Consider the following 27,885-nt stretch of genomic DNA (forward strand, 5'->3'; position numbering starts at 1 on the left):
TGTCTGGGGGTGTGAAGGCTAACGGGGAACAAGAAAGGAGCCACAAGCCCTTGGTTGTTTGACTTGGCACATTCCACTCTCAGTTATAAGCCAAGAACAGGACTCTCTGCTAAGGCTCTGGCGGCCAGAAGACCCAGTGTTGGGCATGAAAAAAATCCTTCCGCCTTGTGGCCATTTCTCAAAACTACAGCTTTAAAACCCTTGCTTCTGGACACACGGGGATTACCTGATAGCTCTGTTGGTAAAGGATCGCCTGCAATGCAAGAGACCCCAGTTCGATTCCTGTATCAGGAAGATCCCCTGGAGAAGGGATAGGCTACCCACTCCAGTATTCTTGGGCTTCCCTAGTGGCTCAGCTGGTAAAGAATCTGCCCACAATGCGGGAGACCTGGGTTCATTCCCTGGGTTGGGAAGATCCCCTGGAGAAGGGAAAGGCTACCCACTCCAGTATTCTGGCCTGGAGAATTCCATGGACTGTATAGTCCATGAGGTCGCAAAGAGTTGGACAGGACTGAGTGACTTTCACTTTCTGGACACTTAATAATCACAAGGGCTGGGGCACTGTAAGTAAGTGGCACTTGCCCATAAGAAATATCCCTGGGGAGGTAATCAGAAAAGAATTCAGAGGGTGGACTTTCACGAAGTCAATTTCAAGATGGATATTTCACTCTCGCTGTGAAAAAAAGAAAAAAACACATGAAAACTTGCTCAGCATAGCTTATTAGTAGAGAAATGCAAATCAAAAGGACCACAAGGTATCACCTCCCACCAGGCAGAATGACCATCCTCCAAAAGTCTACAAGCAATAAGTACTGTGTAGAGAAAGGGGAGCCCTCCTACACTGTTGAGGGGAATGTAAAGGGGCACAGCCAATTGGGAAAATAGGAGGGAGATTCCTGAAAAATGAAAAACACACCAGCCGTAGGATTTGGAAATGCTTTTCCCAGCGGATATTCTCAGAAACCATAATTCCTAACCATATATGCACCCCAACATTCACTGCAGCACTATTTACAACAGCCAGGACACACAAGTCTCCAAAATGTCTCTTGATAGATGAATAAAGAAGATATGGTACATATATACAATGGTATATCAGCCAAAAAAAAATAAGAATGAAATAATGCCATTTTCAGCAACAAGGACCTAGAGATGATTACAGTGATTCAAGAAAATCAGCAGAGATCCAAAAACATCCTATGATATTGCTTATATGTGGAATCTAAAAATTGATACAAATGAACTAATTTACAACACAGAAACAGTCCCACAGACTTAGAAAAGAAATTTATGGGAAATTCCCCTGCAGTATAGGGTTAGGACGCAGCTTTCACTGCCAAGGTCTTAGATTGGATCCCTGGTCATGGAACTGAGATGCCAGAACCTGCAGGCCATAGCCTATATATATATATGTAAAAGAAAAGAAATTTATGATTACTAAAGGGAGGGATGGGAGGGAGGGATAAATGTGCAGGTTGGGATGAACACATATACACACCACTGTATGTAAAACAGATTATCAACAACGACCTGATGGACAGCACAGGTAACTCTAGTCAACACTCTCAAAACCTATATGGGAAAAAAATTCAAATAAGAATATATATATATTCAGTGGATCACTGGAAAAAATCAACGAGGAATTGAAAAAGCATACCTAGAGAGAAATGCTTTTGAACTGTAGTCTTGGAGAAGACTCTTGAGGGTCCCTTGGACTGTAAGGGAATCAAACCAGTCAATCCTAAAGGAAATCAGTTCTGAATATTCATTGGAAGGACTGATGCTGAAGCTGAAGCTCCAATACCTTGGCCACCTGATGCAAAGAACCGATTCATTTGAAAAGACCCTACTTGTTTGAAAAGACCCTGATGCTGGGAAAGATTGAAGGCGGGAGGAGAGTGGGACAACAGAGGATGAGATGGTTGGATGGATGACATCACTGACTCAATGGATGTGAGTTTGAGCAAGCTCCAGGAGGTGGTGAAGGATAGGGAGGCCTGGCATGCTGCAGTCCATAGGGTAGAAAAGAGATGGACGCAACTGAACTGAACTGAACTGAGACAGAAATGGCAAAGAAAACACCAGATCCAAAACCTACGGGATGCCACAAAAGCAGTTTCAAAAGGCAAGTTTACAGGGATGCAATGTTACTTCAGGAAACAAGATGAAATATCAAAGAAGCAAGGTAACCTTATACCTAAAGCAACGAGAGAAGAAAGATAAAATCCAAAGTTAGTAGAAGAAATTATAAACATAAGAACAGGAATGAATGAAATAGAGACAAAGAAAATCATAGAAAAGATCAATGAAAGTAAAAGCTTGTTCTTTGAAAAGATACACAATATTGATAAACCGTTAGCCAGACTCATCAAGAAAAAAAAAAGAGTGGGCTCAAATCAATAAAATTAGTGGGCTTCCCTGGTGGCTCAGTGGTAAAGAATCCACCTTCCAGTGCAGGAGATGCAGGTTCGATCCCTGATCCGGAAAGATCCCATGTGTGGTGGAGCAACTAAGTCCGTGTGTCACGACTACTGAGTCTGCTCTAGAGCAGGCGACCTTCAACTACTGAGCTCTCGCACCACAGATCCTGAAGCCAGCACGCCCTAGAGCCAGTGCTCAGCAAGGAGAAGTCTGTGCACTGCACCGCAGAGAGAGACACGCCCATGCAGCACAGCCAGTAAATAAATAATAATAAAAATTACATCAGAGATGGAAAAGAAGTTAGAATGGACACCACAGAAATGTCAATACAAAGGGTCGTAAGAGACTACTACAAACAACTTTGTGCCAATAAAATGGACAACCTAAAAGAAACAGACAAATTCTGGGCATTCCCTGGCGATCTCGTGGTTAGGACTCCGCGTTTCCACTGCCAGGGGCCCAAGTTCAATCCCTGGTCAGGGAATTAAGATCCTGCAAGTCACAGGGTGCAACTGTAAATGAACAAGCACTTTAAAAAGTTTTAATTTAAAAAGAGAAATGTACGAATTCTTAGAAATGTATACCTTTCAAGGCTGAACCAGGAAGAAACAGAAAATATGAACAGACCAATCACAAGTAATGAAAGTGACACTGTGAAGAGAAAACTTCTAACAGACAAAAGTTCAGGACCAGGTGGCTTCATAGGTGACTTTTACCAAACATGTAGAGAAGAGTTAACACCCATATTTCTGAAAATATTCCCCCAAATTCCAGATGAAGGAACACTCCCAAACTCAATTCTACAAGGCCACCGTCACCCTAATACCAAAACAGACACATACAAATACAGGTCAATACCACTGATGAACATAGATGCAAAAATCCTCAACAAAATACTAGCAGACTGAAACCAACAATACATTAAAAGGCTCGCACCAGGATCAAGTGGGATTTATTCTAGGGATGCAAAGATTCTTCAATATATCCAAATCAATCGGTGTGATACACCACATTAACAAACTGAAGAATAAAAACCATATAATCATCTCAATTGAGGAAGGAAAAGCTTTTGACAAAATTCAATATCCATTTATGATAAAAACTCTCCAGAAAGTGGGCACAGAAGGAACTTACTTCAACATAATAGAGGCCACACATGACAAACCCATAGCTAGCATCATTCTCAATGGTGAAAAGCTGGAAACATTTCCTCTAAGATTAGAAAGAGGACAAGGATGTCTGCCCTTGCCACTTTTACTCAACATAGTTTCCAAAGTCCTAAGTATGACAGTCAGAGAAAAGAAAGAAAAGGAATCCAAATTGGAAAGGAAGAAAAACTGTCACTGTCTGCAGATGACGTGATACTGTACACAGAAAATCCTAAAGATGCTATCAGAAAACTACCAGCGCTCACCAATGAATGAGGCAAATTTGCTGGAAGCAAAATTAATATAGAAATCACTTGAATTCCTATACACTAACAACAAGAAATCAGAAAGAGAAATCGAGGAAAACAGGGAACTTCCCTGCCTTCAATGGCTAGGACCCTACACTCCCAATGCAGCGGCCTGGGTTCAATCCCTGTTCAGGGAACTAGATTCCACATGCTGCAGTGAAAAGGTTCTGCTTGCCACAACAGAGATCAAAGACCTCATGTGCCATAACTAAGACCTGGTGCAGCCAAATAGCAATTTTTTTAAAGAAAGCAATCAAGGAAATAATCCCCATTTACCATCACATCAAAAAGAGTAAAACACCTAGGAATAAGCCTACCTAAGAAGATAAAAGAATTATACTCTGAAAATAGTGATGAAAGAATTGTGGATGACACTAACAGATGGAAAGATACACCATGCTCTTGGCCTGGAAGAGTCAATACTGTCAAAACACGACTCTACTACCCAAGGCCATCTACAGGTTCAGTGCAATCCCTATCAAATTACCAATGGCATTTCTTACAAAACTAGAACAACAACAAATGTTTAGATTTGTATAGAAACACAGAAAGACCTCAAATAGCCAAGCAATCCTGGGAAGAAAAACAGAGATGGAGGAATCAGGCACCCTGACTTCAGACCAAACTACACAGCTATAGTAATCAAAACAGTAGGGTACTAGCACAAAACCAGAAATAGAGATCAGTGGACCCAGAAATAAACCCATGCACCTACGGTCAAGTAATCTGTGACAAAGGAAGCAAGAATATACAATGGAGAAAAGGCAGTCACTTCAGTAAGTGGTGTGCTGGGAAAGCTGGACAGTTACAGTGAGGAAGAATGAAATGAGAACACCCTCTAACACCATAGAGGCTTCCCTGGAGGCTCAAATGGTCAAGAATCTGCCTGCAATGCGGGAGACCTGGGTTTGATCCCTGGGTTGGGAAGATCCCTTGGAGAAGGGAACGGTTACCCACTCCAGTATTCTGGCCTGGAGAATTCCACCGACTGTATATCCATGGGGTCACAGAGTCGGACACAACTTTCACTCACTAATACCATACACAAAAATAAACTCAAAATGGATTACAGACCTAAATGTAAGGCCAGACTCTATAAAACTCCTAGAGGAAAACATAGGGCAAACACTCCTTAATGTAAATCACAGCAGTATGTTCTTTGATCCAACTCCTAGAATAATGAAAATTAAAAAAATTAAGAAATGGGACCTAAATAAAAGCTTCTGCACAGCAAAGGAAACCATAAACAAAAAAAAAAAAAGACAACCCACAGAATAGGAGGAAATATTTGCAAACAAATGACCGAGAAGGGATTAATCTCTAAAATATACAAACAGCTCATACAGTTCTCTGTTAAAAAAAAAAAATCAGAATATCTAAATAGACATTTCTCTAAAGAAGACATGCTGATGACTAAAAAGCACATGAAAAGGTGCTCAACATCACTAATTTTTAGACAAATGTAAATGGCAACTACGACAAGGCACCACCTCATACCAGTCAGAAGGGCCACTGTGAAAAGGTCTACAGACAGAGACTGCCTTGGTGGCCAAGCAGTTAGGACTCCGCGCTCCCAATGAAGGGAATGTGAATTCAATCCCTGTCGGAGAACTAGGTCCCAAATGCCACAACTGAGAGTTTGCACGCTGCAACTACAGATTCCAGGTGTCGCAGCTAAGACTAGGCAGAGCCAGATAAATAAATAAGAAGTGTATGAATATGGCTCCCTCCCTCCTCCAGGCACAGGCCCTTCAGGCTACGCATCTCATAGCCCAGTCTACCCTAGGCATCGGCACAGGATTCAAAACGCAACTCCCAGTCCCCAGACCCCTGGAAGTGACTTGATCCAGCTGGTTTATTCAGTTTTCAATCATAGGAATATAAATTGAGAGATCAAAGGCACCCAAAGAAAATATACAAAAGGCCCAAACGCTGGCAATGGCTTTGTCCATTGAAAAACCACTGAAGGCGAGGCTGGCCTTTCCAGGTCAAACTGGCGGTGGTAAACCGTAAGGCTCATGGGCACCCAGACAAAACCAGTGTACCCTAGGGGGACAAAGTGGGCACTGCAGGAAAGAAGGTGCTCAATCCACTTTGAGAACAATCAGAGCTTTGGCAGAGGGAAAGCCCCAGATGCCAGAAAGGGACAGAGACCCATAAGCTTTTGATGGTTTTATAATTAAAAGGCTGAGGGAGCCCAAGACCAAAAGTGACTATAGATAGAGATACCACCTACATAACTAGTGGTGAGCCTCAAGCTTCAGGTGGTCATTGATGTGGTGAGCCGCTTGATAAAATCTCTCATAAGCACCAGGGCAACCCTCTCAGTTTTAACCTAAAGACTGAAAGCCTTAACAATCATAAGAAATATGTAGTGGGAGTATCAGGAAAGAGACACGGGTACACTTTCCTGCAACCCCTTTTGTGCAACACTAGTGGCCAGTCATTTCTATATTCCTTTCTGTTTGTGCCTGATTGTCCTCTCCCTTTAATAGATGGGACTTATTAACTAAATTAGGGGCCATTCTGTCACCCTGCTTATTTAACTTATAGGCAGAGTACATCATGAGAAATGCTGGGCTGGAAGAAGCACAAGCTGGAATCAAGATTGCCAGGAGAAATATCAATAACCTCAGATATGCAGATGACACGCCCCTTATGGCAGAAAGTGAAGAGGAACTTAAAAGCCTCTTGATGAAAGTGAAAGAGGAGAGTGAATAAGTTGGCTTAAAGCTCAACATTCAGAAAACGAAGATCATGGCATCTGGTCCCATCACTTCGTGGGAAATAGATGGGGAAAGTGCTAGACTTTATTTTTAGGGGCTCCAGAATCACTGCAGATGGTGATTGCAGTTATGAAACTAAAAGATGCTTAGTCTTTGGAAGAAAAGTTATGACCAACCTAGATAGCATATTAAAAAGAAGAGACATTACTTTGCCAACAAAGGTCCGTCTAGTCAAGGCTATGGTTTTTCCAGTGGTCACGTATGGATGGGAAAGTTGGACTGTGAAGAAAGCTGAGCGCCAAAGAATTGATGCTTTTGAACTGTGGTGTTGGAGAAGACTCTTGAGAGTCTCCTGGACTGCAAAGAGATCCAACCAGTCCATTCTAAAGGAGATTGGTCCTGGGTGTTCTTTGGAAGGACTGATGCTAAAGCTGAAACTCCAGTACTTTGGCCACCTCATGAGAAGAGTTGACTCATTGGAAAAGACTCTGATGCTGGGAGGGATTGGGGGCAGGAGGAGAAGGGGACGACAGAGGATGAGATGGCTGGATGGCATCACTGACTCGATAGACGTGAGTCTGAGTGAACTCCAGGAGTTGGTGATGGACAGAGAGGCCTGGTGCGCTGCAATTCATGGGGTCGCAAAGAGTTGGACACGACTGAGCGACTGAACTGAACTGTTTCTCGAAGGACAAGGAAGCCACCCTTATCACTAAATGATGTGAACAAAAAATGTGTTTAAAATAACAAGACTAAATCTATAACTAAAAGACTCTGAAGTATAAAACCTGAAGTATAAAATAGTAAGGTTCCGGGCCTAGCCAAAAGCAAACAAGTGAGGCTTCAAGTAACCCTCTCCAGATATGGAAACTGTTTGGAAAATATGGTTTGGGTCTCCAAAACTGTGGCTACAATCTCTTTTAATAACTCTTCTAATGTCTACTGCTTTAATTATTTTCATTTGTATCTTCTATAAACTCATTCTCTGATGTTTAATACCCACAAGGGCTAACAAAATAGTACTCAGTCAGTAAAGAGTCAGCCTGCAATGCAGGAGACCCAGGTTCAATCACTGGCTCAGGAAGATCCCCTGGAGTAGGAAATGGTAACCCGATCCAGTATTCTGGAGAATTCCACGGACAGAGGAGCCCGGCGGGCTACAGTCCGTGGGTTCTCAACGAGTCGGAAATGACTGAGTGACACACACAACTAGAGTTAGCATTACAATTCTCCGAAAAGAGAAGGAAGACTCAGTCAGGTCTTACACTTTTTCCCCAGGGAGGCCTACATCCTATCTCGGCAGAAGGCAGTTAATGATAAGTTTGTTGGCCCTTAACCCCCTTTAAGCACAAAGGATAAATACCTGGAGGCAGAGAATGATAGGGGCAGAGCCAACAAAGGTCCATCTAGTCAAGGCTATGGTTTTTCCTGTGGTCATGTATGGATGTGAGAGTTGGACTGTGAAGAAAACTAAGCGCTGAAGAATTGGTGCTTTTGAACTGTGGTGTTGGAGAAGACTCTTGAGAGTCCCTTGGACTGCAAGGAGATCCAACCAGTCCATTCTGAAGGAGATCAGCCCTGGGTGTTCTTTGGAGGGAATGATGCTGAAGGGGAAACTCCAATACTTTGGCCACCTCATGAGAAGAGCTGACTCACTGGAAAAGACTCTGATGCTGGGAGGGATTGGGGGCAGGAGGAGAAAGGGACGACAGAGGATGAGATGGCTGGATGGCATCACTGACTCAATGGACATGAGTTTGGGTGAACTCCGGGAGTTGGTGATGGAAAGGGAGGCCTGGTGTGCTGCAATTCATGGGGTTGCAAAGAGTAGGACATGACTGAGCGACTGAACTGAACTGAAAAAGACAAAGTAGGTGATTAAACAGTTAATCCCAGTAAGAGAGCGTAAGAAAAAACTATGGGAGACTGCTTTAAGTGAATCATCATTCAAGAAAGCACCTTAAAAAAAAAGCAAGCAAGCAGGTTTGCTTAACCATAAAATCATGAGACAGAAGCAGGAGGTATGCTCCCAAACTACCATTGTTTTAATGGCAGAAGGAGACCTACATCCAGCCCAATAATTCCTAGGACATGCTCCCCTGAGTGCACTAAAAGAAAAGATTTAAGGAAAGAGTTACATTATGCTAAAACCTGAAATGACTTATCATATTTCAGTATATGGTTACTGCCTTTTTGCTCATTCCCACTGCGCCATGACAGTCCTGATTTGACCTTGTAGGGGCAAGAAAACGCCCCTATCCCATGTGCAGAAGGAACTGATGATGGAAGCCTGACATCTCAAGAATGAGGAAGAAGGTGGTCTTCTTGCTCTCCCCACTCTTCCTTTGATTATAAAACTATACGCACCAAGTTCTTGGGGCAGCACCTTCTCACCCACCCACTTGTAGGCCTCTCAAGTGTGCTATTCTAAAAGGTCACTTTTTATTTATCACTTTCACCTCTTGCTGAATTCTCTGTGCTCTGAGACATAAAGAACCAGAGCTCCTCAGAGCCTCACCCCCGCCTCCGCACCCACCCCCGCGCCCTGCATTTCTGCGCTTTCATCAGCAGACTGGCTTTATTGCTCCCAGGCAAGTGAATCCAAGTGTGGTTCGGTAACACCCTCATCCAAGCCCCATTAAAATGGTGGCCAGGTGTCAGCCATGCCTAAAAGGCATCCCATCTCTGCTGGGTAAACATAAACTTGTTTACTGTACCAGGACATATGCTGCACCTCCTGGTCGACCTGATAAGCGACTCTCAGGACTGCCTCGGGCCCCAGGGCGCTCATCCGCCTTCTGGAGCCGGGCAGTCAAGGCCCCAAAATTTGCAGTTTCCCCATCATCCTCTCTCTCAGTACTCCAGGATGAGCCAGGTCTCCCACCAATTTCCTAGTCCAGTTCGGGAAAGGATCAGGGTTCGGAGGGCGGACAGGCTTCCAGCTCCGACTGGCCAATTTGTCCATCACAGCGGACTGGGTAGAGAGGCAATAAGAAACCAACCAAGGCCGGCAGGTGCGGACCAGGTGCGAGCCGGAGCGAGGACTCGGGCACGCGGGCAGCACGCTCAAGTTAGGCGCACACGTGGCCGCTGACTTCTGGGGCACGTGCCCGTCACGGGGGGAGTTTGCAGGTGGCGGCACCAGACTGGGCAAGGCAGGAGTCTGTACCCGAGAACTCTAAGGTTAGTCACTGACGGGAACCCACTAGAACCCTAGTTTGACGTTCCTCAGTTTCCCCGTGCCCCGCCACCCACCCCACCGCAGCTTACCTCCTCCGCGGCGCTGGCCGCCTCTGCGGGGCGCGCTGCCTTTTCGGGCGCGGGGCATGCCGCAAATCGGGCACGACAGGGCGGGGGGTCAGGGACCCGGCGGCGGGGGGTTCCAGGCCAGCGAGTCGCCGGCCGGTGCGCTGAGTTGAGACCTAGGCAGACGACGGGAGCCACACGCTGCGCGCGCCACCATCTTCGCGAGGCGCCCCGCCCTGCCAGAAGGGTCGAAGCGCCCCGCCCCGCTAAATGGGTGGCCGGGAAGGCGAGTCCCTCGCCACTCGGCTCAGACCGCATCCATGCGGCCGAAACTTCTATTCCCAAGGTGCTGCGTGCGCAGATTACCGGCGCCAGGCTGGGCGCAGAGCACCTCGGGAATTGTAGTCTACTGCAGGGGAGCCTATAAGCCCACGACGCTCTAGCTGAACTATGCACCCACAATGCCCTGCGTCCTCCCCCCCAGCACGTGTAGTCATTAACTCTGAAGCTGCCCGCACGGTGCTGTCCACCACACAGGACCCGCATCTCTCTGCATTTTGCAACAGGACGCTCACCACGGGAAGGGTGGTGGGTTTGGAAGAACTCGGGACCAGCCAAACCTCAGGCAGTGAGAGAAAAAGTAACTTTATGATGAAAGCAGGGTAGAGGCAACAGCTTAGCACTTAACAGATGTTAGCCAGAATCTCCTTGCGGGGGACCCCCATCCCTGGTCGGGTCTCCTGTGACCTCTGCGCAGACTCAGTGAGGTGTAGAACAGAGCCCTGGGCTGGCAACCTTAACTTTTTGGCATACTGACTTCCTGGGGCTGCTTTCATGTCAGGAGGATCAGGTGATCTCAGAGGGCCTCTGGTTTTAAAATGGTGCGTTTCTTCTGGCCTCCTTCACTCCCCAGGGGTGCTGTGGGAAGTGGGGTATGTGCATGGGAGAAGTGACAATAAGCTACATAGAACAAGAGGGGGACAGAGTCCTCCCTCCAGGACTGGAAAAATGGCAGCAGGAACAAGACGGTCAGGGGCAGGTGACTCCTGGCTTTATGTTGCTTCTTCAGGCCCAAGCTCAGGCCTGGGTTCCTGGCAGGTAGGGCCAGCCCAGCCCTGGTAACAACGGCAGCTGAAGGACTCCCAAGCTCCAGGGCTGCCATCTGGCTGCAGATGCAGAAAGACTTCTAGTTGTCCTGGGTTTTGCCAAGCACAACGGCCATGGCCATGGCACCGCTGGTGACTGCAAGCCATGGCTGCCCTGGTCACGTTGATCACATAGGGGCCCAGGGTGCCCAGTAGATAGTCATGGAGATGCCAGCACTCCTCCTGAGGAGAAGGGAGGGACGTATCAATGCCCTGCCATGGTCTTTCCCCGTCTCTAGGACCCTAGCATGGGCTGTGTGGCAGGCTGGAGGGGGGAAATGATCACCTCAGAACTGGAGAAGCTCAGGTCCCCCCAGAGCACCACGCCGGCTGCCCCCAGTGCCGCGCTCACACCAATGGTCTGCACAAGTTCATCCTGGGGGCAGAGAGCTGCTAAGCCAGGGCAGGAATGCCCAGCTCCTTCTGGCCCTACCTCTACCTTCAAGAACTTTCATGGCTCACTGCCATAATCTGGTTCCACCTCTAGAGGAGGGCCCCTTGGCCCTGAGCCTCTTTGAGGGGCTTCTCAGGTCCTCCACTCAGAGAATGTCATGCCTCCCCATCAGACCCCTAGATTTCAGCTTTCACTCACCTGGGACAGGAACCTCCCAGAGCTCCGGTGTGTGAGGCGGGAATAGGCCAGGACAGGCAGGGGATGTGGGTGCCCAGCAACGGCCACACGGAAGGCCTCCTCCAGGCGGTATCGGACAAATGCCTGGTGGTGAGCAGGTGGTAGCCTGGGTGGGAGGTATATGCTGGGGAAGAGGGCACTGGAGGCAGCCCAGAGCCAACGCAGTTGGGTGTTGCGGGCCAGGGCAGCAGCATGGCAGTGGCCCGTGTAATTGGAAGCCGTACCATGCCAGCCATTGCCACAGGCTGGGAAGCGATAGAAGCCCCAGAGCCCCTGGGGCTGCAGTGCCCGGCCGAGCCACAGCGTGTCCTCCATCAGTGCACGGGCTGCCTGTTCGAAGCCAACGCGGGCCTTCTGGAGCTGCTCCTGGGGATCCAGGTTGGGGAATACCCATTGTGCCCAAGCCCAAGAGACAGCCCGATAGACTTGGCGGCGGCCCCAGTTCCCGGCCCAGAGTGGACACCACTCCTCCCAGTCCAGGACTGCCAGGCCACTGAAGCCCGGCCGCAGGCTGCGGCGGATCTGATGGGCAGCCCGCGCCAGGTGGCGGCCCAGAGGCACAGCCTGTGGGATGCCCCCATTGTGAGCTGTGCCCCTCGGCCCAAAGTAGGGGTAGAAGCCGAGCCGGTTCTTGTAGAAGATGGTGACATTCTGGCCGTGGAAATGCTGGCCACGGTTGGCTGAGATGCCCAGGGCCTCGAGTGGCAGGGGCACGCCAAAGCGGTTCTTACAGCGTGCTGAAGGCACGTTCCACAGCACCGAGAAGGGGCGTGCAGGGGCCCGCAGCAAGGTTCGGCCACACCCCAAGCACAGGGCCACCCCTAGCACCAGGGCCAGGCCTAGCTGCATGGTCATGCCCCAGGGATGGAAACCTGCAGGAGAGAGGGGTGTGAGCTTAAGAGGCCACAGTCATGGCCGCGCCTTCCCCACAGCAGACCAAGCTGGGAAGACTCCTCCAGCTCCTCCTCACAAGGGAGGGAGGTGAGGAAAGCAAGGTTCCTAAGGGGTCTCGTAGACCTCTCAGAGCAACCCCGGCCCAAGCTGGCCTGGGCATCTCCCTTCCCGTGTTGCCCATCTCTACCATGGCACCACTGTGCCCTCTGACACCTCTCCCACCCTCAGCTCTCATGAGTCCCCTTTTTTCCTTTGCCCATTTTCTTTCCTGCCCCAAGAACACTCAACCCCCACTCTGCCTGACTTAATTTCTACTCAGCACTCAGGTCTCTTCTATGACGTAATCTTCTGGCGCAAGTGCAATGAGGACATTTGAGCTCCCGCTGTCCCAGCAGAGGCCCTGTCAGTCTACGCCTGCCCTATCCCTTGAGCTGAGACTGCATCTGTCTAGTTTCCCCCTGCCTGTGCCCAACCCAGGGCCTGTCACCCAGCAGGTGCTCGGCGAACAGTGATGAGTGGAGGTGGAAAGAAAGAAACACCTTGATGCCTGAGGCAGGCAGAGTGAGAGAAGCAAAGGCCTGCCCTCCATCCATGGCCCCGAGGCCAAGGTGCACTGGGGGGCTCCTGCAGGGATAGCGGACCTAAGAAACGACTGGGAGATGAGGGTGGGGGTCAACAAATACACTGTCACAGACACACCCAACAAGCCTTTATTCAGCCACACTGAGAGCTCTGAGCCACAGCCATGGTGCCATCTCCACAGGCACTCAGGAAACATGCCTCAGGAAGCTGCCCTCAGGGGCTAGAAGCTGAGGGATGGCCAGTGGGCTGAAGCTGCTACTGTCCTGGGCAGTCAACTGACCCAGAAAGACAGCGTCTTGCCCTGGGAATAGCCTCAGATGTCTTTCTCCATCCAGAATATGGGGCGTCCTCTCAGGTCTTGGTATTGTGTCTCCAGGAGGCTTTGTGGAGGGGGCCCTGCTGGAGGCAGGGGTAAGGTGGTTGGGGGTTCAGGCAGGGGAGGGGGTGGCAGCAATGATGACCCCTTAGGGACTCTTGGGGCAGCTTGGGCAGTCGGACTAGGGGTGACCTTGCAGGGTGACCGGGGAAAGGGGGCCCTGGGGAAGGCATTGAGCAGGGTGGCAGGCAGTTGCCGGCTGGTGAAGACCAGGCCCTGCACTGGCTCACCCAGCTGGTAGCCCAGATGGGCATAAAAGTGCAGCTGGTCATGGGTGGTGAGGTGTAGCCGGCAGAAGCCCCGGGCCCGAGCAAAGGCTTCGAGGCCCTCCATGAGACGGCGGCCAAAGCCACGGCCCCTCAGTGCCCGGGCCACCACCACAGTCTCCACTAGGAGGCTCTGGGGCCTGTCCAGCACCCGGGACAGGCGGGCATGGCCCACCACAATGGGGGATGCCTCTGGTGTGGGTCGGGGGCTTAGCAGCATCAAGCAGAGAGGGAAGGCGTCTGAGGACTGGCCCAAGGAGTGGAGGCGGGAGGCACGGCTGCGGGGCCACTGCTCGTTGATGAGGTCGGCACAGGCATCCAGGAGCTCGGGTCGGCAGTGCACAGGCTCCAGGGTCAGCTCAACCAGTTTGGGGACTGGGGTCTCCTCTGGCTGGCGTGCAGGATCCAGGGTCAGCTGAGCTGAGCCAGAACTGAGGGTCATCTCTGGATGGCATGCAGAAACCAGGGTCAGCTCAGCTAGCCTGGGGCTCAGGGTCAGCTCTGGCTGGTGTGTAGGATCCAGGGTCGGCTTGGCCAGGCTGGATCTCAGGGTCACCTCTGGCTGGCACGCAGGATCGAGTCAGTTGGGGTGGGCGGGTACTCAGGATTGGCCCCACCTGGTGCGCAGGGTCTAGGCTACGGATCAGCGTGCCTCAGCCAGGGCTCAGAGTCAGTTCTCGCCTACATGTAGGATCCAGGCCCAGCTGAGTCAGGCTGGGAGCCAGGGTCATCTCCTGCTGGGGTACAGATGGCTCAGGGCCAGGCAGGGGATTAAGGCCACAGTCTCCAGGCAGTGGGATCTCCTCACACCACAAGGTTGCTGCTCCTGTGGATAACAGCCATGCTGGATTGTGCCAGAAGGGAGGATGGGGTTGGGGCAGGGAGTAGCTGACAGAGTGCTAGGGAGGGCCATGCATCCTGGATCTCATCTGATGCCTAGGTGACCTGGAGGATCCCATCCCTTATACTAGGAGGCGCTGACTCAGATGGAGAGCACAGGGGATGGGTCCAGGGTGCTCTGCCTTATACTGGATGGAGGCTGAGGGCTAAAGGCTAGGGCTGGCCCCAAGAACTCAAGAGACCTGGCCCCAGCCTGCTCTAGCTACCACTTTGTCCTCCCCAGGACAGTAGATCCAGCCCTACACCATTGCAGCTGGCTGGCCATTAGACAGAACATGCAAACTAGATACCACAACCCCCTGCTTTAACCCCAGGTTACCTTTGGAGAAAACACAGCTACCCCAGGAACTCCCCTCTCCCTAGTCCCTACTCCAAGTCCTAGCCTTTTTGGACATCTGGGCCATGCCGGCCACTTAACAGATCCTGGGTTGCCATTCACCCACCCATCAGGCTCAAATTTCCCCTCCCTGGACTGCTTTCCCTGCCTAGGGGACAGAGTCCATGGCTCCCTCCCCAAAACGGCCCTGCTCAGTACACTTTGATTGCATCTGGACCCAACTGCCCCTCAGAAGTGGCCTGGCTCATACAGCAACGTGGCTCCTGCAGGCCTGGTTCCCCACTGGTCTGTTTCCTAGCCACTCTAGATAAGAACCACAGCTTCCTTCCTACACCCACAGGGGTGTCTAACGGCTAGCAGGTTGGGGGCTCAGACCTCCTGTCCCCAAACTCGATTGCTTGCCCATCCCAACTCAGGTTCTGCTGGCAGGAGGGTCTATGCTGGGGGATTTCTAGCGACAGGTGGCCTCTGGGCCCCACCTTTCTACTCACCTGCTTCAGAGAGGATGCGCTGGCTCCCTCCCCATCCCCACCTCCCCAGGAAGACCCTGTGAGCTTGAGGCCAATTTCACACTGGTCAGTTAACAGGCAGCCCCCTTCCCTCACACCCCTTCCCTCTCACTCAGAGGGCTATAAGCCTCTCACCTGCATCAGCCACCTCCGCAGCAGCTGCACCCCTGGACCAGGAGGAGGAAGCCCCAGGATCCGCCCCCTGGGCCTAGGACCCCAGACTTCCCCCACAGACTTAACCTCTTATATGCCGACCCCACCCACTGTGGGGCGGGGCTCCCGGGTCCACCGAGAGAGGCGGCAGTCTCTCCTGCCTCGATTTCCCTCTTCCTCCCAGTGGGTGACAAACCGTGGAGTCTGGGGGTGGGGGTTTCGGAACCTAGACTCTGGGCGGGTGTGGCTCGGCATGCTTTGGGAGGGAACGACAGACGCAAGGAAGGCGTGCGGGGCGGCTAGACACTTGAGAACTGTCCACACGGAGCTGACGGGGAGAGCGGGGGGACAGTGAAGACGAACGCAGCGCATGGGAACGGGGTAGTACCGGGGTAGTACTGACATGTTGTTGCCGGGCTCCGGGATGCTCCGCGTCCTCGCTTCTCCTGGGTCGGTATCTCGCTGTCTCTGGCTAGGACCCCTCCGGCTCTCGGCGGTCACCCCCTAGCGGTGGGGCGGACGAACTGCGGCTGTCCAGGCCCCGCCCCGGTCGCCCTGTATTTCCGCCTAGGCCCCGCCCCCGGCCCTACGAGTCATAACACCGACCAGACGCAGACTGGGTCTCCTCTAGCTCTGTTCCTCCCACCCTGGTTTATCCTGGCCTCGCTCCCAGTGAGCCTGATTCCATCTCGGGTTGGCTGGGCTTCCGTCCTCGCCCCGCCCCAGCCTCAGATAGGTCTCGCCCATAGTTTAGCTTTGTCTGGGATCACGCTATCCCTTCTGCGCGGCGTGAAAACGATCATGTGGAGCTTCTACTTCAAATTTGGGCCCCACACTGGGAAGCAGCCGCCCTCTGACACACATCAGATCTGAGTGAGAGAAAAGAACTTTTCCTGTACCCTCTGGATACCAGCGCCTGGACGTTTTAGGCCCTCAACAAACAGCTTTTGAAGTTAGAATCCTGTTTTATTTGCGAGGCTGCTACCTCTGATCGGATTCAGAGTGCAGTGCAGAGCTGGTTACCATCGACTTATCAGTAGGAGCCAAAAGGTTGTACCTCTCTGGCCAGGCAGCCCGGGCTTGAATCTCAGCTGCTCTGTTTTCTGGCTGTGCAACCTTGGCGAAAGTGCTTACCCTCCCTGGGTGTGCCTCAGTTCCCTCACAGCGTCGTGTTAGGATTGCACAGTTAAGTTAGCCTACTTAAAATGCTTGGCACAGGACTTGGAAAGAGTAGATGCCCAGTGAATGTCAGTTTATTTATTTGTTATTTGTTTAACCGCACCACTTAGCATGCGTGATCTTAGTCTCCACCCGTGCCCCCTGCAGTGGCAGCTCAGAGTCTTAACCACTGGATGGCCAGGGAAGTCCCGAATGTCAGTGCTTGTGACTGCTTCTGTTTGAAGACTGACTCAGTGTCTCCAGAGGAAGTGTTTTTGACTCTGTCGGGTGGATGCCCAAGGCTCTAACTGCTTATGCAGCTATCTTGGTCGGCAAGCAGGCGTGCATACACTGGTATATGGTCATGACACTGGCTGAGTGGACTTCTGACCGTGACCATGACTCCTGTGACTGTCTGGACTTGGGAAAGCCCTAGCCAGGCCCAGCTGGCATCAGGTGCTCAGTGTGTGCCCAAGCCAGTCACCACATGCCCCACTGCTCACAGCGGGTCCCCTTCCACCCACGGTAGCAGCGACATTCGAACTCCACTGCCATCCGCAACCGATCCCCGAGTGACAGGTCACCTTGTAGGGTCAGGGGCCCACCACCAGGCGTAGGCTTGATTGAAAAACTGGTGGAGTTGAGGATGAGACGGGCCTTGGGGTAACTGGGGCGCCGGGCACAACGGCCATGGCCAGAGCATAGGACCTGACTGCACAGACGAGCCCCGCTGGTCACATTCAGGATGGAGGGTCCCAGCGTCGTCTCCACATACTCCTTGATGGCCTGGCATGATTCCTAGGTGGGAAGGGGAGCATCAAGGGCACTGTGGCCATGCATGGGTCCACCCAGGACACTGAAGCACTCGCCTCCTGCCCAGCCGAGGCTGCAGGAGTGAAAGGTGGGCTGAGGTCTCCCCTGGCAGCCCCCCCGCCCCACCCTCACCCCCCTCCTGGGCCTGAGCTCACCTTGGTGCTTGTGTTTGCCCAGCTCACCCAGAACACCACTCCTGCCGCACCCTGGGCTGCACTCTCCCCCAGGCTGTGTTCCAGCTCCTCCTGAGAAAAGGACAGAAGAGCTCTGCGGGGGGCCTCCCCAGGCTGCTGTATCACTATCGGATGGGACAAGTAATTCACAACCCCCACCGGGGACTGCTCTAGCCTTGGTGGCCAAAGGCAAGCCTGCCCTCCCTCTAGCCTGTGAGTGCCATGCAGGCAGGGACAATTTCTTTCTGAAGAACGTTGAATTGTCTGTGCCTACCACAGAACTTGGCACACAGGAGGTGCTCAAAGAATGTGAAAGGGAATGGAAGAAGGTGCCCTGAGGCTAAAGTGCCCCAGGGCTGTGTGGCCTCAGGTGCTGGACTAAGGCCTGGCAAGTAGGTCCCGGGTGGGTGGGATCACAGGAGACTCACCGGGGACAGAAAGTGGTTAGTCATGTCGTAGAAGAGCTGCAGGTAGGGCAGCACCGGCAGCGTGGGGTCCCCAGCACCCGCCGCCACGCGGAATGCCTCAGCAACACGGTGCTGCACGTACATCTGTGCCTTCTTCGTGCCCTCCAGTGCTGCGGGCAGGTAGATGCTGGGGTAGAGGGCACAGCTCTGGGCCCACAGCCACCCGAGCTGGTCGTTCTGGGCACGGACGTTTAGTGGACACTGGCCAGTATAGTTGGGACTTTTAAAGTCATAGTTGTAGCACTCAGGGAAATTATAGAAGCCCCAGAGGGCCTGAGGCTGCAGTGCTCGTCCCAGCTTGAGGGTACCTGCCATCCACTCCTCTGCAGCCCCCTCGAACTGCTCCTGAGCTGCGGCCTCCACCTGAGGAGCTGACCAATCTGGGTGCTGCTTCTGTACCAATGCTCGTGAGCGCTGCCGGTAAATGTCCTTGGTGTCCCAGTTGAAGGCCCAGCGCGGGCGCCATGCCTCCCAGTCAATGACTGCCAGCCCTGAGAAGTGAGGCTCAGGCATGGCAGCCAGGATGTCCTGGAATGTCTGGGCCAGGTGGACATTCAGGCTGGCATTCTGGGGCAGGCCACCAAACACAGGCTCCCCAGCAGATGTATAGTAAGGGTAGGTACCCAGCTGGGAGCTGTAGAAAATGGTCATGTTAGGGCCGCGGAAGGTCTGCCCCGGGTTGGTCACCACATCAAAGATACTGATGTCTACATCCACGCCGTGTTTCTTCATACACCACTCGGTGTTGGCGTTCCAGATGGTGGTGAAAGGCTGGTTGGGTACCACAGGGTCCCGGGAGCCTTGGGTCATGCTGAGCAAGTTCAGGAAGAGGGTGCAGACAGGAAGCAAGTGGGCTGCCATAGCCCAGGGCAGGTGTAGGGAAACCTGGCCAGGGAAAGCAAAGCAGAGAGCAGGCCTTGAACTCTCTGATCCCTACTGAGGGCAGGCAGGACAAGTCCCTTGTTAATTCGCTTCTGCTCTGGCTTCAGGCAAGTGTGGACCTGCAGGGCTCAGGGTGGTCAGAGGGCAAAGGAAAGGCATTGAGGGGAACACAGCCACTAGAGGGCGCACTCCACTTGCTTCTTGGGCCGGCCTCTGTCCCCCTTACAGGTCTTGTCTTGGCTTAAGCTCGCCCACCCCCACTTCCCCAAGGGCCCCAAAAGCCATGACATCTGTCTTGAGAAGCGTGGCTGAGAGCCAGGCCCTCAGCTCCCAGGCTGGCGGACGGATGAAGGCAAGGGCTTCCCTGTCTCTTCCGCCAGGAATCCTGGCCAGCCCTTGGAGAAGGGGACGCTCAGTGCAGCAGGAAAGTTCAACCCAGCCCTTCTGTACACCCTCCAGTCTGCCCACTTGTCCCTGCTGACCTCAGGGCTGAAAGGCCTCATTCTCCAAGCTTCCTGACCCCAGGGTGAGGGCCTGTGCAGGCATCAGCAAGATTCTGTTCCTTAACTCTGGCACCAGGCACACCAACACTCTTGGAGGAAGAAATCTGCTGCTGGAAACGCTGAGCTTTTTGTAGGGGGTCACCCCACCCAGTCTGGGGGCGGGCTGAGAGGCGGGCCCTGGGTGAGAGGGCTGGGCCAGACAGCTGAGCCACCCCTGCACTCCCAGCAAAAAAGAAAAAGAACAGCCCTCGGTAGGAGGTGGGACTGGGCCGGAAGTGGCCCCTCCCACTGTCAGCACTGGGGCTGGGCTTTGTGTCAGGACTGGGGTGGGTTTATTTGGGATGGAGTGCGAGTGGAGGCAGTGCATGGGGGCAGGCTTGTCTGTAATACTGGAGTCTGGGTGCTTTCCCCACAGAGCTGAATTATGACATCTGTGGGCACTAGGCACTTTCGCTTTTGTTGACCTCTTTCTTAAAACATTTTAAGGGAATTCCCTGGTGGTCCAGTGGCTAAGACTCTGCCCTTCCAATGCAGGGGGCAGGGGTTCAGATAACGGAACTAAGCTCTCACAACCTTGTAGTCATATATAGTTTATATATATATAAAACAACTAAATTGGTATAAGGACAGATATAATCTAGACTGAATTCATATTAATATATTTTTTCTTCTGATTAAAAAAGATTAAAATTCAACCATTTTTCGTGGGCCTGTATAAATATTGTGCCCCTGCACCCCTGCCTAGTGGATAAGTCGCCCCTGCTTTAGGGACCTGTGTCTGAAGTCAGGGCTGCGCTGTCACCCTTTGTGTGCGCGCTGGCTCAGCGACTATGAGGCTCCAGTTAGTGGCCATCTGGGCCTCTCAACTCCAGGAGACTGGGCATGTGCAAGTGAGGGACCCGGTGCCCAGGACCTGGTGTGTTTGGGACCCTGTTGTCTTATGACCACGTGATCGCATGCCTATGTGACCACGTGGAGGAGCACGAGGGTATCAGTGATGACACACTTGTTCTTTCCTTTATCATTTCCCTTGTTTGCCGATTCAGATGCTAGTAACTGAGACCTTAGAGGTGCTCAGGCCCAGGCTTGCCTGCCCCACTTGGGTGAAGGAAGCATCACATCTCTGGTCTAGGGGAACACGCTGCTTGGGTCTACAGCCCAGTCTGAACTTGAGCTCATGGCCCCCCAGCACGGTGGTTGCTGGAGCAGGGACAGCTGGCTGCCATCTGGACTGGTCCTCTAGGCTGGCTAGGATGAAGCGAGCAGGGCCGAAGGGGTGGAGGGCCCCGGGTGTTGGGGGCTGTGAGCACACCAGCCAGACCCAAGCATGGGATCTAACCACAACGGTGGTAGCTTGGGACTCTGTTCAGAATGCAGGGTCCCTGAGGGATGATTATGCGTTAGAGAGCCTGGCACAACTCCCAAGGGCTGAGGGCACAGGAGACTATCAAGGTAGCCCCTGACCCCCTCTCCCCAAAGCTCCACCCTACCTCCTGAAACTCAGGTAACTCCTACATTACCCCCAGAAACCTATGGCTGCAATCGGCACAATCCAGCCCACCAGCATTCTCTGGATCTGGGGGGATGGCTTCCCCAAGCTCTAACCACACCATCCTCTTGCCTGCGTGCTTCTCTGTGGAACATTCTCCACTATCCAGTGTCTGACTTGGTCTTAGCATCTAAGGTGCATCTCCCTTTACACCATCACACCCCTGAATATGTGGGCTTCCCAGGGGGCTCAGTGGTAAAGAATCAACGCAGGAGACAGGTTGGAAAGATCCCCTGGAGAAGTAAATGGCAACCCACTCCCATAGTCTTGCCTGGGAAATCCTATGGACAGAGGGGCTTGGCAGGCTATAGTCCATGGCATCACAAAAGGGCTGGAAATGACTCCGTGACTAAACAACGGCCCCTGAGGACGGCTGTCTTTGTTGGTGTGGTTCCGGGGTGCACCCCGCCCAGCCCTGGCACATGTGAGGCTCAGTGCCTCCACTCAACAGGTGACAGTCGCCGCCCTCAGACAAAATCAGGCCTGCTGCCACTGTAGAGCGGCCTGCGGCAGACCCCCAGTCACACCCCCGCCTCAGATTCTGCAGCCCACTTTGTGCTGTCTTCCTCCAGACTGCCCGTGCTTCGTTCCCAGCATCACTGTCCCCCCTCGTTCAAAACTCAGTGTAGAAAGCCCTTCCTTGAGGCTGCTTCCTGAGTCCCGGTGCTGGCGTCAGGACTCCCGGAGCAGGGGTGCCCTCCTCACCTCGTGGCAGTTTCCTGAGTCTGTCTCCCAGAGTCAGTGTCAGCTGAGGGGAGGGGCTCAGTCCTCACTGATATGGACGGGAGGAATCCAGGTGTGGGTCCAGGGCTGGAGGGAGGGGCAGCGCCCCACCCAGAGTAACTCACAACAGAGGAAGTGAAGCAGGTCTGACAGCTCCGGCCGCTCCTTCTCTCCCCTGGGATGGCTGGGGACAAGCTACGCTCTCTTGTGGCCAGGCCAGGGCTGCCTGTTGAGGATGGCCCCCTGCTCACCCCATCATACATCTTTGCAGTGGAACAGGGAGTGGGCCTCATGATTCAGATCCCGGTGCCCTGTTGGCCTTCCCCTGACTGTACCCGGTGGAGAACTCGGACCCAGACGGGGAGAGGTGCGTGTGGCTGAAGTCCACTGCCCTTGAGAACAGGGAGTGGAGGAGATGCCCTTGCCTTTGAGAATAGCAGGGAGGAGCGATCTGGCTACCTGCCCAGCCAGGGAAGATCAAACATCCATTTCCCACTTTCTCCCTGGGTGGGCGAGGCGAGGAGACTGGCACCAGCCCAGCTGGGGATACGGCACCATTTAGGAGCAGCACAAGGGCCCTGCCCACAGAAGGCTGGACCCAGTGGCCTTCCAGTCAGTGGAGAAAGCGAGGTCCTTGCTATTGGGGTAGAAGGGAAGTCCCTCTGCTCCCAGTGGCCAGTGCCCTGGCAGGACAGCTAGAGTGGGCAGCTTGGGCCTGCAGATGCCAGTGAACGTGTGTTACAGATGAGAAGTCTCCAGCAGAGAGTCTCACAGAGACACTTCTGAGCTCAAACCTTATTTGGAAGAGCCTGAAAGCGCTCTCACATGCCCTGCCCAGGCATGGACAGTCCAAGCAAAGAAGCAATTGTTTTATATTTAATTTACAAAAGAGACCCCAAAATAATAATAATAAACTATCCAGGGGCAAGGGAGTAGGGTCAGGTCCTCCCCGGCCCAGCTGTGCCCCTCTTCCTCTCTGGCAGGGAGAGACGGGGCTTTCCAGGGGCCTGCCCCTCCCCCTTAGAACAGGGGGTGGGAGCTGGTATGGACATCCTACCGGGCATCTCAGAAGGCTCTGCCCGTCCAGACTCTGGTTTGTCCACCCCTTGTGGGCTCCTACATGCCTGGCAGACCCCGTGTGGCAGAGGCCAGCTGGCCTGGCAGCTGGGTGAGACCCTTACGAAGTCCAGGTGAAGGCCAGGACTGCCACTGCCAGCAGGCCAGTGAGGTGGGACCCAGCCCAGGCCCCACTGGCACCCCCAGCTGCCCGCCTGCGGTCCCACTGGCATTGCTCACCGCCCCAGCCTAAGTAGCACTGGCAGCGAAAGTGCGTCTGTAGGTGGTTGCGGTCGGCCCAACTGAGTTCCCCCTCTGGTCGCAGCCGCGGCTCATCAGGTGCGTGGCTAGGCACTAGACGGAAGCTGCTGGCACTGAGGTGCAGGAAGGTGTGAGCGTTGGGGTCCCGGCGCACACAGCGCCCATGGCCATGGCACTGGGCCCAGCTGCAGTACTGGGCAGCCCAGGACACGTTGACGACATATGGTACCAGTGACCGAGTCAGATAATCCTTGAGGCGTCGGCAGGTCTCCTGGGGACAGAGGACAGGGAGGAGGGTCAGCTGCCTCAACCTACATGGAAACTCAGTCCACACTGTGTGACTGCACCTTCTTTTAATAGCGTGTGCACACACACGTATGCCTGAGCCCTCACTGTTCCTGTTCCTTCTAAGAAGAGGGTGGGGGCAGGGATTGGAACCCAGCAGGGCAGGTGGGGCAGGGTGGAATTCAACAGCTGGTCAAGACAACAACTCCCTCTTCCTGGGTGAAGGGCAGGGGTCGGGGTGGGGGTAGATCCTGTCTTCTCTGTTGGGACACGGGCTGCTTTGGGAAGCAGAGGAAGGGAGCACTTTGAGGTTTGCAGCCAAAAGTGCAAACACTCTGCCTCTCCCTGCAGACTCAGCTCTGGTTGGCTGGGTGGGTCTTACTTACGTTGCTGGTGGTAAACCCTGCGTCACCCCAGAGGATGACGCCGGCTGCACCCAGGGCAGCACTCTCACCAATGGTGGAGATGAGATCCATCTGTAGGGGAAGTGGATGAGACCACAGGGTGAGAAGGACAGATGGGGTGGTCAGGCCCTAGCCTCTACTCATTTGCTGACCCCCGACTCCAGCCCAGCCCTCCCCTTCTCACCCCCCAGGCAGCAGCTGCTGCACTTTCTCCTTAAATGTTTAAGCCATTTCTACCCCCTACTTTGGCCTCCGACTCTCAAGCCAAGGGCCCACTTGAGCCTGGCATGTATCTATCAGTCATGTCCAACTCTTTGCAACCCCATGGACTGTAGCCCACCAGGCTCCTCTGTCCGTGGGATTTCCCAGGCCAGAATACTGGAGTGGGTTTCCATTTTCTTCTCCAGGGGATCTTCCTGACCCAGGGATCAAACCCAGATCTCCTGCCTCGCAGGTGGATTTTTTACCACCTGAGCCACCAGGGAAGCCTACATCTGTCAGGATGGACTACGAAGTCGGAACGCTAGGCCCGGGTGCCTCCTCTGCCTGGGTTTCCTGAGACGTTACGGCCAAGCTTCTCAGCCTCTCTGGGCCTGTTTTCTTATCCACAAAATGGCGATAACAAGGTCACCCTCTCATAGGGTTACAGAGAGAAGGAGGTGAGGGGTGTAGAGCAGTCAGTAAACTTGAGGGCAGGCGGCCCCCTGGTAACCCTGCAGTGGTTTCCCAAGGAAGAGCACGGGGCCCTGGCAGGACCTACCTCGCTAAGCCCTGTGAGTCCACGGCTGTAGGTGGGCCTCGTGAAGACGTAGACCGGGAGTGCATGGTTGGCATGGTGGACGTCAGCCACGCGAAGAGCCTCCTGGACACGAAAGCTGACAAAGTTGCGGCCGTGAGTGGAGGAAGCCAGGGTCTCTTCCAGGTAGACAGAGGGGAAGAGGGCTGTGCTCTCGGCCCAGAGCCAGGCCAGCTGGTCATTTCGGGAGACCTCAACATCAGGGCAGCGGCCTGTATAGGTCTCCCAGTTCTGCACATAATCATGGTTGTAACAGTCAGGGAAGAGGTAGAAGCCCCATAGGTGCCGAGGCCGAAACGCCTTGACAAATCGCAGCGTCTCCAGCATGAACTGCCGTGCAGCGAACTCAAACTCATACTGCGCCTCCTTGACTATGCGCTCTGGTGGCCAATCGGGGTGGTGACTGGCCACCAACTGGCGTGATAATCGGCGGTACACATCCTTGTCCTGCCAGTTGCGCACCCACACTGGCCGCCAGTCCTCCCAGTCGATGACTGCCAGCCCTGCAGGCTCCTGTGTACGAATGTAGTGTTCCACGTGTCCCTTCAGCATCTCCAGGTGTACCCAGAGGCTGCCATTCTGTGGCACACCACCATGCACTGACCTCCCCACAGAATTGAAGTGTGGATACATGCCCAGCCGGTCACGGTAGAAGATGGTGATGTTCTGATTTACAAAACCCTCGTTAGGTGAGGCCTGCACATCAAAGGCCTTCATGTCCTTTGGGTCCAATGGCATCTTGTGGCGTGGGCCACAGTCCTGTGTGGGCACATCCCATGCGACCACAAAGGGCCGGCCCGTGAAGATGGGTGGTGCTGTGGGCTTCAGCTCCGTGGCCCATGCCACCACCAACACCAGGGCCAGTGTGACGGCGGGGCCCAGGCCTGTCCACATGCTGGGGGCTGCAGGAAGTCAGTGTCACCTGCCAGGCACCAGCTCAGGAACTGGTAAAAAGGTGGGAGACAGCAAGTAAGTCTAGAGGATCCTGGAGGTCATCCATCCCAAATCCATCCACACTCCCAAAGCCCATGCTGCGTTAGGCCACCGTGCCCAGGATTGTTCAGACTCTGTTATTAGCTATAACAGGTCCGAAAGACCATAGGCCACTGAAGGACAGGCAACACATCCCCGTAGCTCACTGCCAGGAGCACAGGGCTCCTTCCTGGACAAGTAGCCTATGGCTGGGCAGAAACTGCTGTTAGGTCTGTGACCCCCCTGAAACTGGACAAACTGAGCTATGGACTCACTGCCCAGAGGCTCATCCATGACTGAGTATCACCCAGGACAAAGTTTCTGAGAGCCCCAAACCGAGGCCCACTCTACCCCGTGAAGAACTTTTGGTCCCGAGAAATCACAGCATTTGGGTGAGGCAAGGCACAGCTCTTGTAGTAGCTAGGAAGCGGTAACTCAGCCCCGAGTTGCTATCTTTTTTAGCACCCGCCCAACAGAAAAGTAAGGCTAACAGACTTTATCTCAGCGCAGACTCTCTCCCCCAGCTTGGTGGAGGCCCCGCGGGGACAAAGGGGTGGTGGATCTCCCACGGTGGCGCCAGCAGACCGGCCTTTCCCTCTACAGCTACCAGGAATGCGCGTGCCCGCGGGCCAGGCGGCCGGGGGTAAAAGCCCACTCCACCTGGCCTTTGTCCGGAACCCCGCCCCCGCCCCGCACGTGGGGGCTGAACCCTGCCGGCAAGGGGGGCGGTCTGGGCCGCCTCCCCGGGGGGTCCAGAACAGAGCCCGCGGAGACAGCAGCTCGGCTCGCACTGCCCACCCTCACCTCGCGCAGGGCGCCGCCGGGACCTGCGCCATAGCCACCTCCATCTCCGTCCCAGCCCGGCCCGCAGCCCTCCTAGGCACGGCCCCGGCTCAGCGCCTCTACTGGCTCCGCCCCCCCACCCCAGCCCGCCGGCCCTTTAAGAATCCAGCGCGGAGGCGGGCCCTGCGCAGGATTTGCGACGGGGGAGGGAAGATGTGCCTGACTTTCGAGCCGCCAGTACCGCGCTTTGGGCTCCGAGGACCCCAGATCCTCTTCCGAGGAATGTAGCCACCAGTCTGGGACTCTGAGGTGCCTCCAAATGGGGCTTTCTTCTGGAGTCTCAGCCACGAGCGCCAAGTCAGCCTAAAGTTCACCCCCGCAGCCTGAGGCCAGTGGTACACTCCTCCCTGCTCCGCGACGCGGCCAGCCGCTTAAAGGGACAGCGCAAAGGAGGAGGGTCGGGAAGGGAATGAAGGTAGTGTGACGTTCCCTCATTCGTCCGTAAGGAGGTGCTGTGGGACCTTGAGGCCTTGGCTAGGGGCAGCAGAGAATCTGGCTCTGCACCTCTGAGTGTAATTTCCAGTCCTGGGTCCCCCCTTTGTATGGAAAGGGGGACGGTGACCCGCAGTCTGTCTGCGATCTCCCGGGACAGTACTGCCCCGCCCCCCTTAGGTTCAGGGCTCCCCTTCCCCGACCCTGGTCGGAAGGGAATCCCCGCCCCTTGCCAGTCTGGGGTTGGAGGGCCTAGCACCCGCCTCTTAGCCCATCCAGGGCTGGGTGGAAGCAGTGGTTGTCCTGGTAACACAAGCTGTGGGTCGCAGTTAGGCCTGCCTGGTTGGGAGCCTGTAAGCCCAGCAAGCCCTGAGGGTAGGACATCCCCCTGCTCCTGACTTGCATCTGGGACGGGCCAGTCCTTGGGCTCCTATCCCTTCTGTCCAGCCTCGGGGCCCTGTGGGAACCCCAAGTCGTCCTTTCAACTCTGAGAAGGCTGCCACCTTTACAGAAGTTCCTGGCCGGACGGCGGAGAAAACCGGCTCAGCCAGAAGGGTTCCCTTGGGCCTCCGCTGGGTATCCTGTCTTTTCGCCCTGCACGCCCCTCCCTCTGGGGAGCAGGCTTGCAGCTGCAATGGAAGCAAGAATTCCTTGCCTCTTCCTAAATCCGCTTCCCCGGGGTCCTCAGCTCCCCAAAGGGCCCGGGTCTGCTTGGCCAGCCCATTCCCCGCGCAGGCGCCTGGGAGGAGAGAGAGGGAGCGCCATGTACCAGAGTGCAGACCAGTCGTCTGCCCTGGGCTCACCTGTGTGGGAGTCCGTCGGCCCAGTAGGTCGGCGGCCTCCCTCCTTCCCGGGGCAAGTCTCTAGCCAAGCTACTCGCGCCAGCTCCTGCCCTTTGGGCAGCCCGCCGGCGACTTGATAAACCC

General features: G+C 54.1%; 5 protein-coding genes across 10 annotated transcripts in view; all 5 read right to left on the reverse strand.

The window, feature by feature from the left end:
- The window catches only part of IFRD2 (interferon related developmental regulator 2), a 30,092-nt gene extending 19,907 nt beyond the window's left edge, over window positions 1–10,185 (reverse strand). The window contains exon 1 of one of the 4 annotated variants that reach the window (XM_040247054.1): window positions 9,874–10,185. In XM_040247054.1, the coding sequence (XP_040102988.1) occupies window positions 9,874–9,931 (58 nt within the window). In that variant the 5' untranslated portion in view covers window positions 9,932–10,185. The remainder of the gene's footprint in view (window positions 1–9,873) is intronic. The other 3 variants (XM_040247052.1, XM_040247055.1, XM_040247053.1) reach the window with 3 other exon arrangements.
- A 285-nt stretch (window positions 10,186–10,470) lies between these two features.
- HYAL3 (hyaluronidase 3) lies at window positions 10,471–16,178 on the reverse strand. Of its 2 annotated transcripts, none has more exons than XM_040247057.1 (4): window positions 16,046–16,178; window positions 11,587–12,497; window positions 11,281–11,370; window positions 10,471–11,177 (listed from the first exon to the last, which is right to left on the reverse strand). In XM_040247057.1, exons 2-4 carry the CDS (start codon window positions 12,478–12,480, stop codon window positions 10,902–10,904), a joined length of 1,260 nt encoding a protein of 419 aa, XP_040102991.1. In that variant the 5' UTR covers window positions 12,481–12,497; window positions 16,046–16,178; the 3' UTR covers window positions 10,471–10,901. The 2 variants fall into 2 exon arrangements, with proteins under 2 accessions (XP_040102991.1, XP_040102992.1); XM_040247058.1 differs by having other exon boundaries at window positions 11,587–11,731; window positions 16,046–16,132.
- NAA80 (N-alpha-acetyltransferase 80, NatH catalytic subunit) lies at window positions 13,212–16,179 on the reverse strand. Its single transcript, XM_040247059.1, has 2 exons — window positions 16,046–16,179; window positions 13,212–14,569 (listed from the first exon to the last, which is right to left on the reverse strand). The coding sequence occupies exon 2, from the start codon at window positions 14,183–14,185 to the stop codon at window positions 13,415–13,417; it is 771 nt and encodes a 256-aa protein (XP_040102993.1). The 5' UTR covers window positions 14,186–14,569; window positions 16,046–16,179; the 3' UTR covers window positions 13,212–13,414.
- A 408-nt stretch (window positions 16,180–16,587) lies between these two features.
- On the reverse strand, window positions 16,588–21,953 carry HYAL1 (hyaluronidase 1). Its single transcript, XM_040247056.1, has 4 exons — window positions 19,618–21,953; window positions 18,215–19,138; window positions 17,769–17,858; window positions 16,588–17,598 (listed from the first exon to the last, which is right to left on the reverse strand). Exons 1-4 carry the CDS (start codon window positions 19,636–19,638, stop codon window positions 17,281–17,283), a joined length of 1,353 nt encoding a protein of 450 aa, XP_040102990.1. The 5' UTR covers window positions 19,639–21,953; the 3' UTR covers window positions 16,588–17,280.
- Window positions 21,954–22,765: 812 nt separating this feature from the next.
- Window positions 22,766–27,885, reverse strand: HYAL2 (hyaluronidase 2). 2 transcript variants are annotated; one of them, XM_040247050.1, is made up of 4 exons: window positions 26,489–26,600; window positions 24,677–25,656; window positions 23,899–23,988; window positions 22,766–23,498 (listed from the first exon to the last, which is right to left on the reverse strand). In XM_040247050.1, the coding sequence occupies exons 2-4, from the start codon at window positions 25,604–25,606 to the stop codon at window positions 23,088–23,090; spliced, it is 1,431 nt and encodes a 476-aa protein (XP_040102984.1). In that variant the 5' UTR covers window positions 25,607–25,656; window positions 26,489–26,600; the 3' UTR covers window positions 22,766–23,087. The 2 variants fall into 2 exon arrangements, with proteins under 2 accessions (XP_040102984.1, XP_040102985.1); XM_040247051.1 differs by lacking the exon at window positions 26,489–26,600 and adding an exon at window positions 27,763–27,885 and having other exon boundaries at window positions 22,772–23,498.

Source organism: Oryx dammah, unplaced genomic scaffold (assembly GCF_014754425.2).
Source record: "Oryx dammah isolate SB20612 unplaced genomic scaffold, SCBI_Odam_1.1 HiC_scaffold_9, whole genome shotgun sequence".
Taxonomy (NCBI): Eukaryota; Metazoa; Chordata; class Mammalia; order Artiodactyla; family Bovidae; genus Oryx; species Oryx dammah.

What these genes read in the sequence shown, in the direction of transcription:
- HYAL3 (XM_040247057.1), bottom strand. Translation starts at nt 12,480, where the DNA reads ATGACCATGCAGCTAGGCCTGGCCCTGGTGCTAGGGGTGGCCCTGTGC. An exon ending in CTGGGAGGTTCCTGTCCCAG is followed by an intron (nt 11,371 to 11,586) that starts GTGAGTGAAAGC and finishes CTCTGCCCCCAG; the next exon opens with GATGAACTTGTGCAGACCAT. An exon ending in TGAGCTTCTCCAGTTCTGAG is followed by an intron (nt 11,178 to 11,280) that starts GTGATCATTTCC and finishes CCTTCTCCTCAG; the next exon opens with GAGGAGTGCTGGCATCTCCA.
- NAA80 (XM_040247059.1), bottom strand. Translation starts at nt 14,185, where the DNA reads ATGACCCTCAGTTCTGGCTCAGCTCAGCTGACCCTGGATCCTGCACGC.
- HYAL1 (XM_040247056.1), bottom strand. Translation starts at nt 19,638, where the DNA reads ATGAGGCCTTTCAGCCCTGAG. An exon ending in CTAACCACTTTCTGTCCCCG is followed by an intron (nt 17,859 to 18,214) that starts GTGAGTCTCCTG and finishes TCCTTTTCTCAG; the next exon opens with GAGGAGCTGGAACACAGCCT. An exon ending in GGGCAAACACAAGCACCAAG is followed by an intron (nt 17,599 to 17,768) that starts GTGAGCTCAGGC and finishes CTTCCCACCTAG; the next exon opens with GAATCATGCCAGGCCATCAA.
- HYAL2 (XM_040247050.1), bottom strand. Translation starts at nt 25,606, where the DNA reads ATGTGGACAGGCCTGGGCCCCGCCGTCACACTGGCCCTGGTGTTGGTG. An exon ending in GACTCACAGGGCTTAGCGAG is followed by an intron (nt 23,989 to 24,676) that starts GTAGGTCCTGCC and finishes CTTCCCCTACAG; the next exon opens with ATGGATCTCATCTCCACCAT. An exon ending in CAGGGTTTACCACCAGCAAC is followed by an intron (nt 23,499 to 23,898) that starts GTAAGTAAGACC and finishes CTCTGTCCCCAG; the next exon opens with GAGACCTGCCGACGCCTCAA.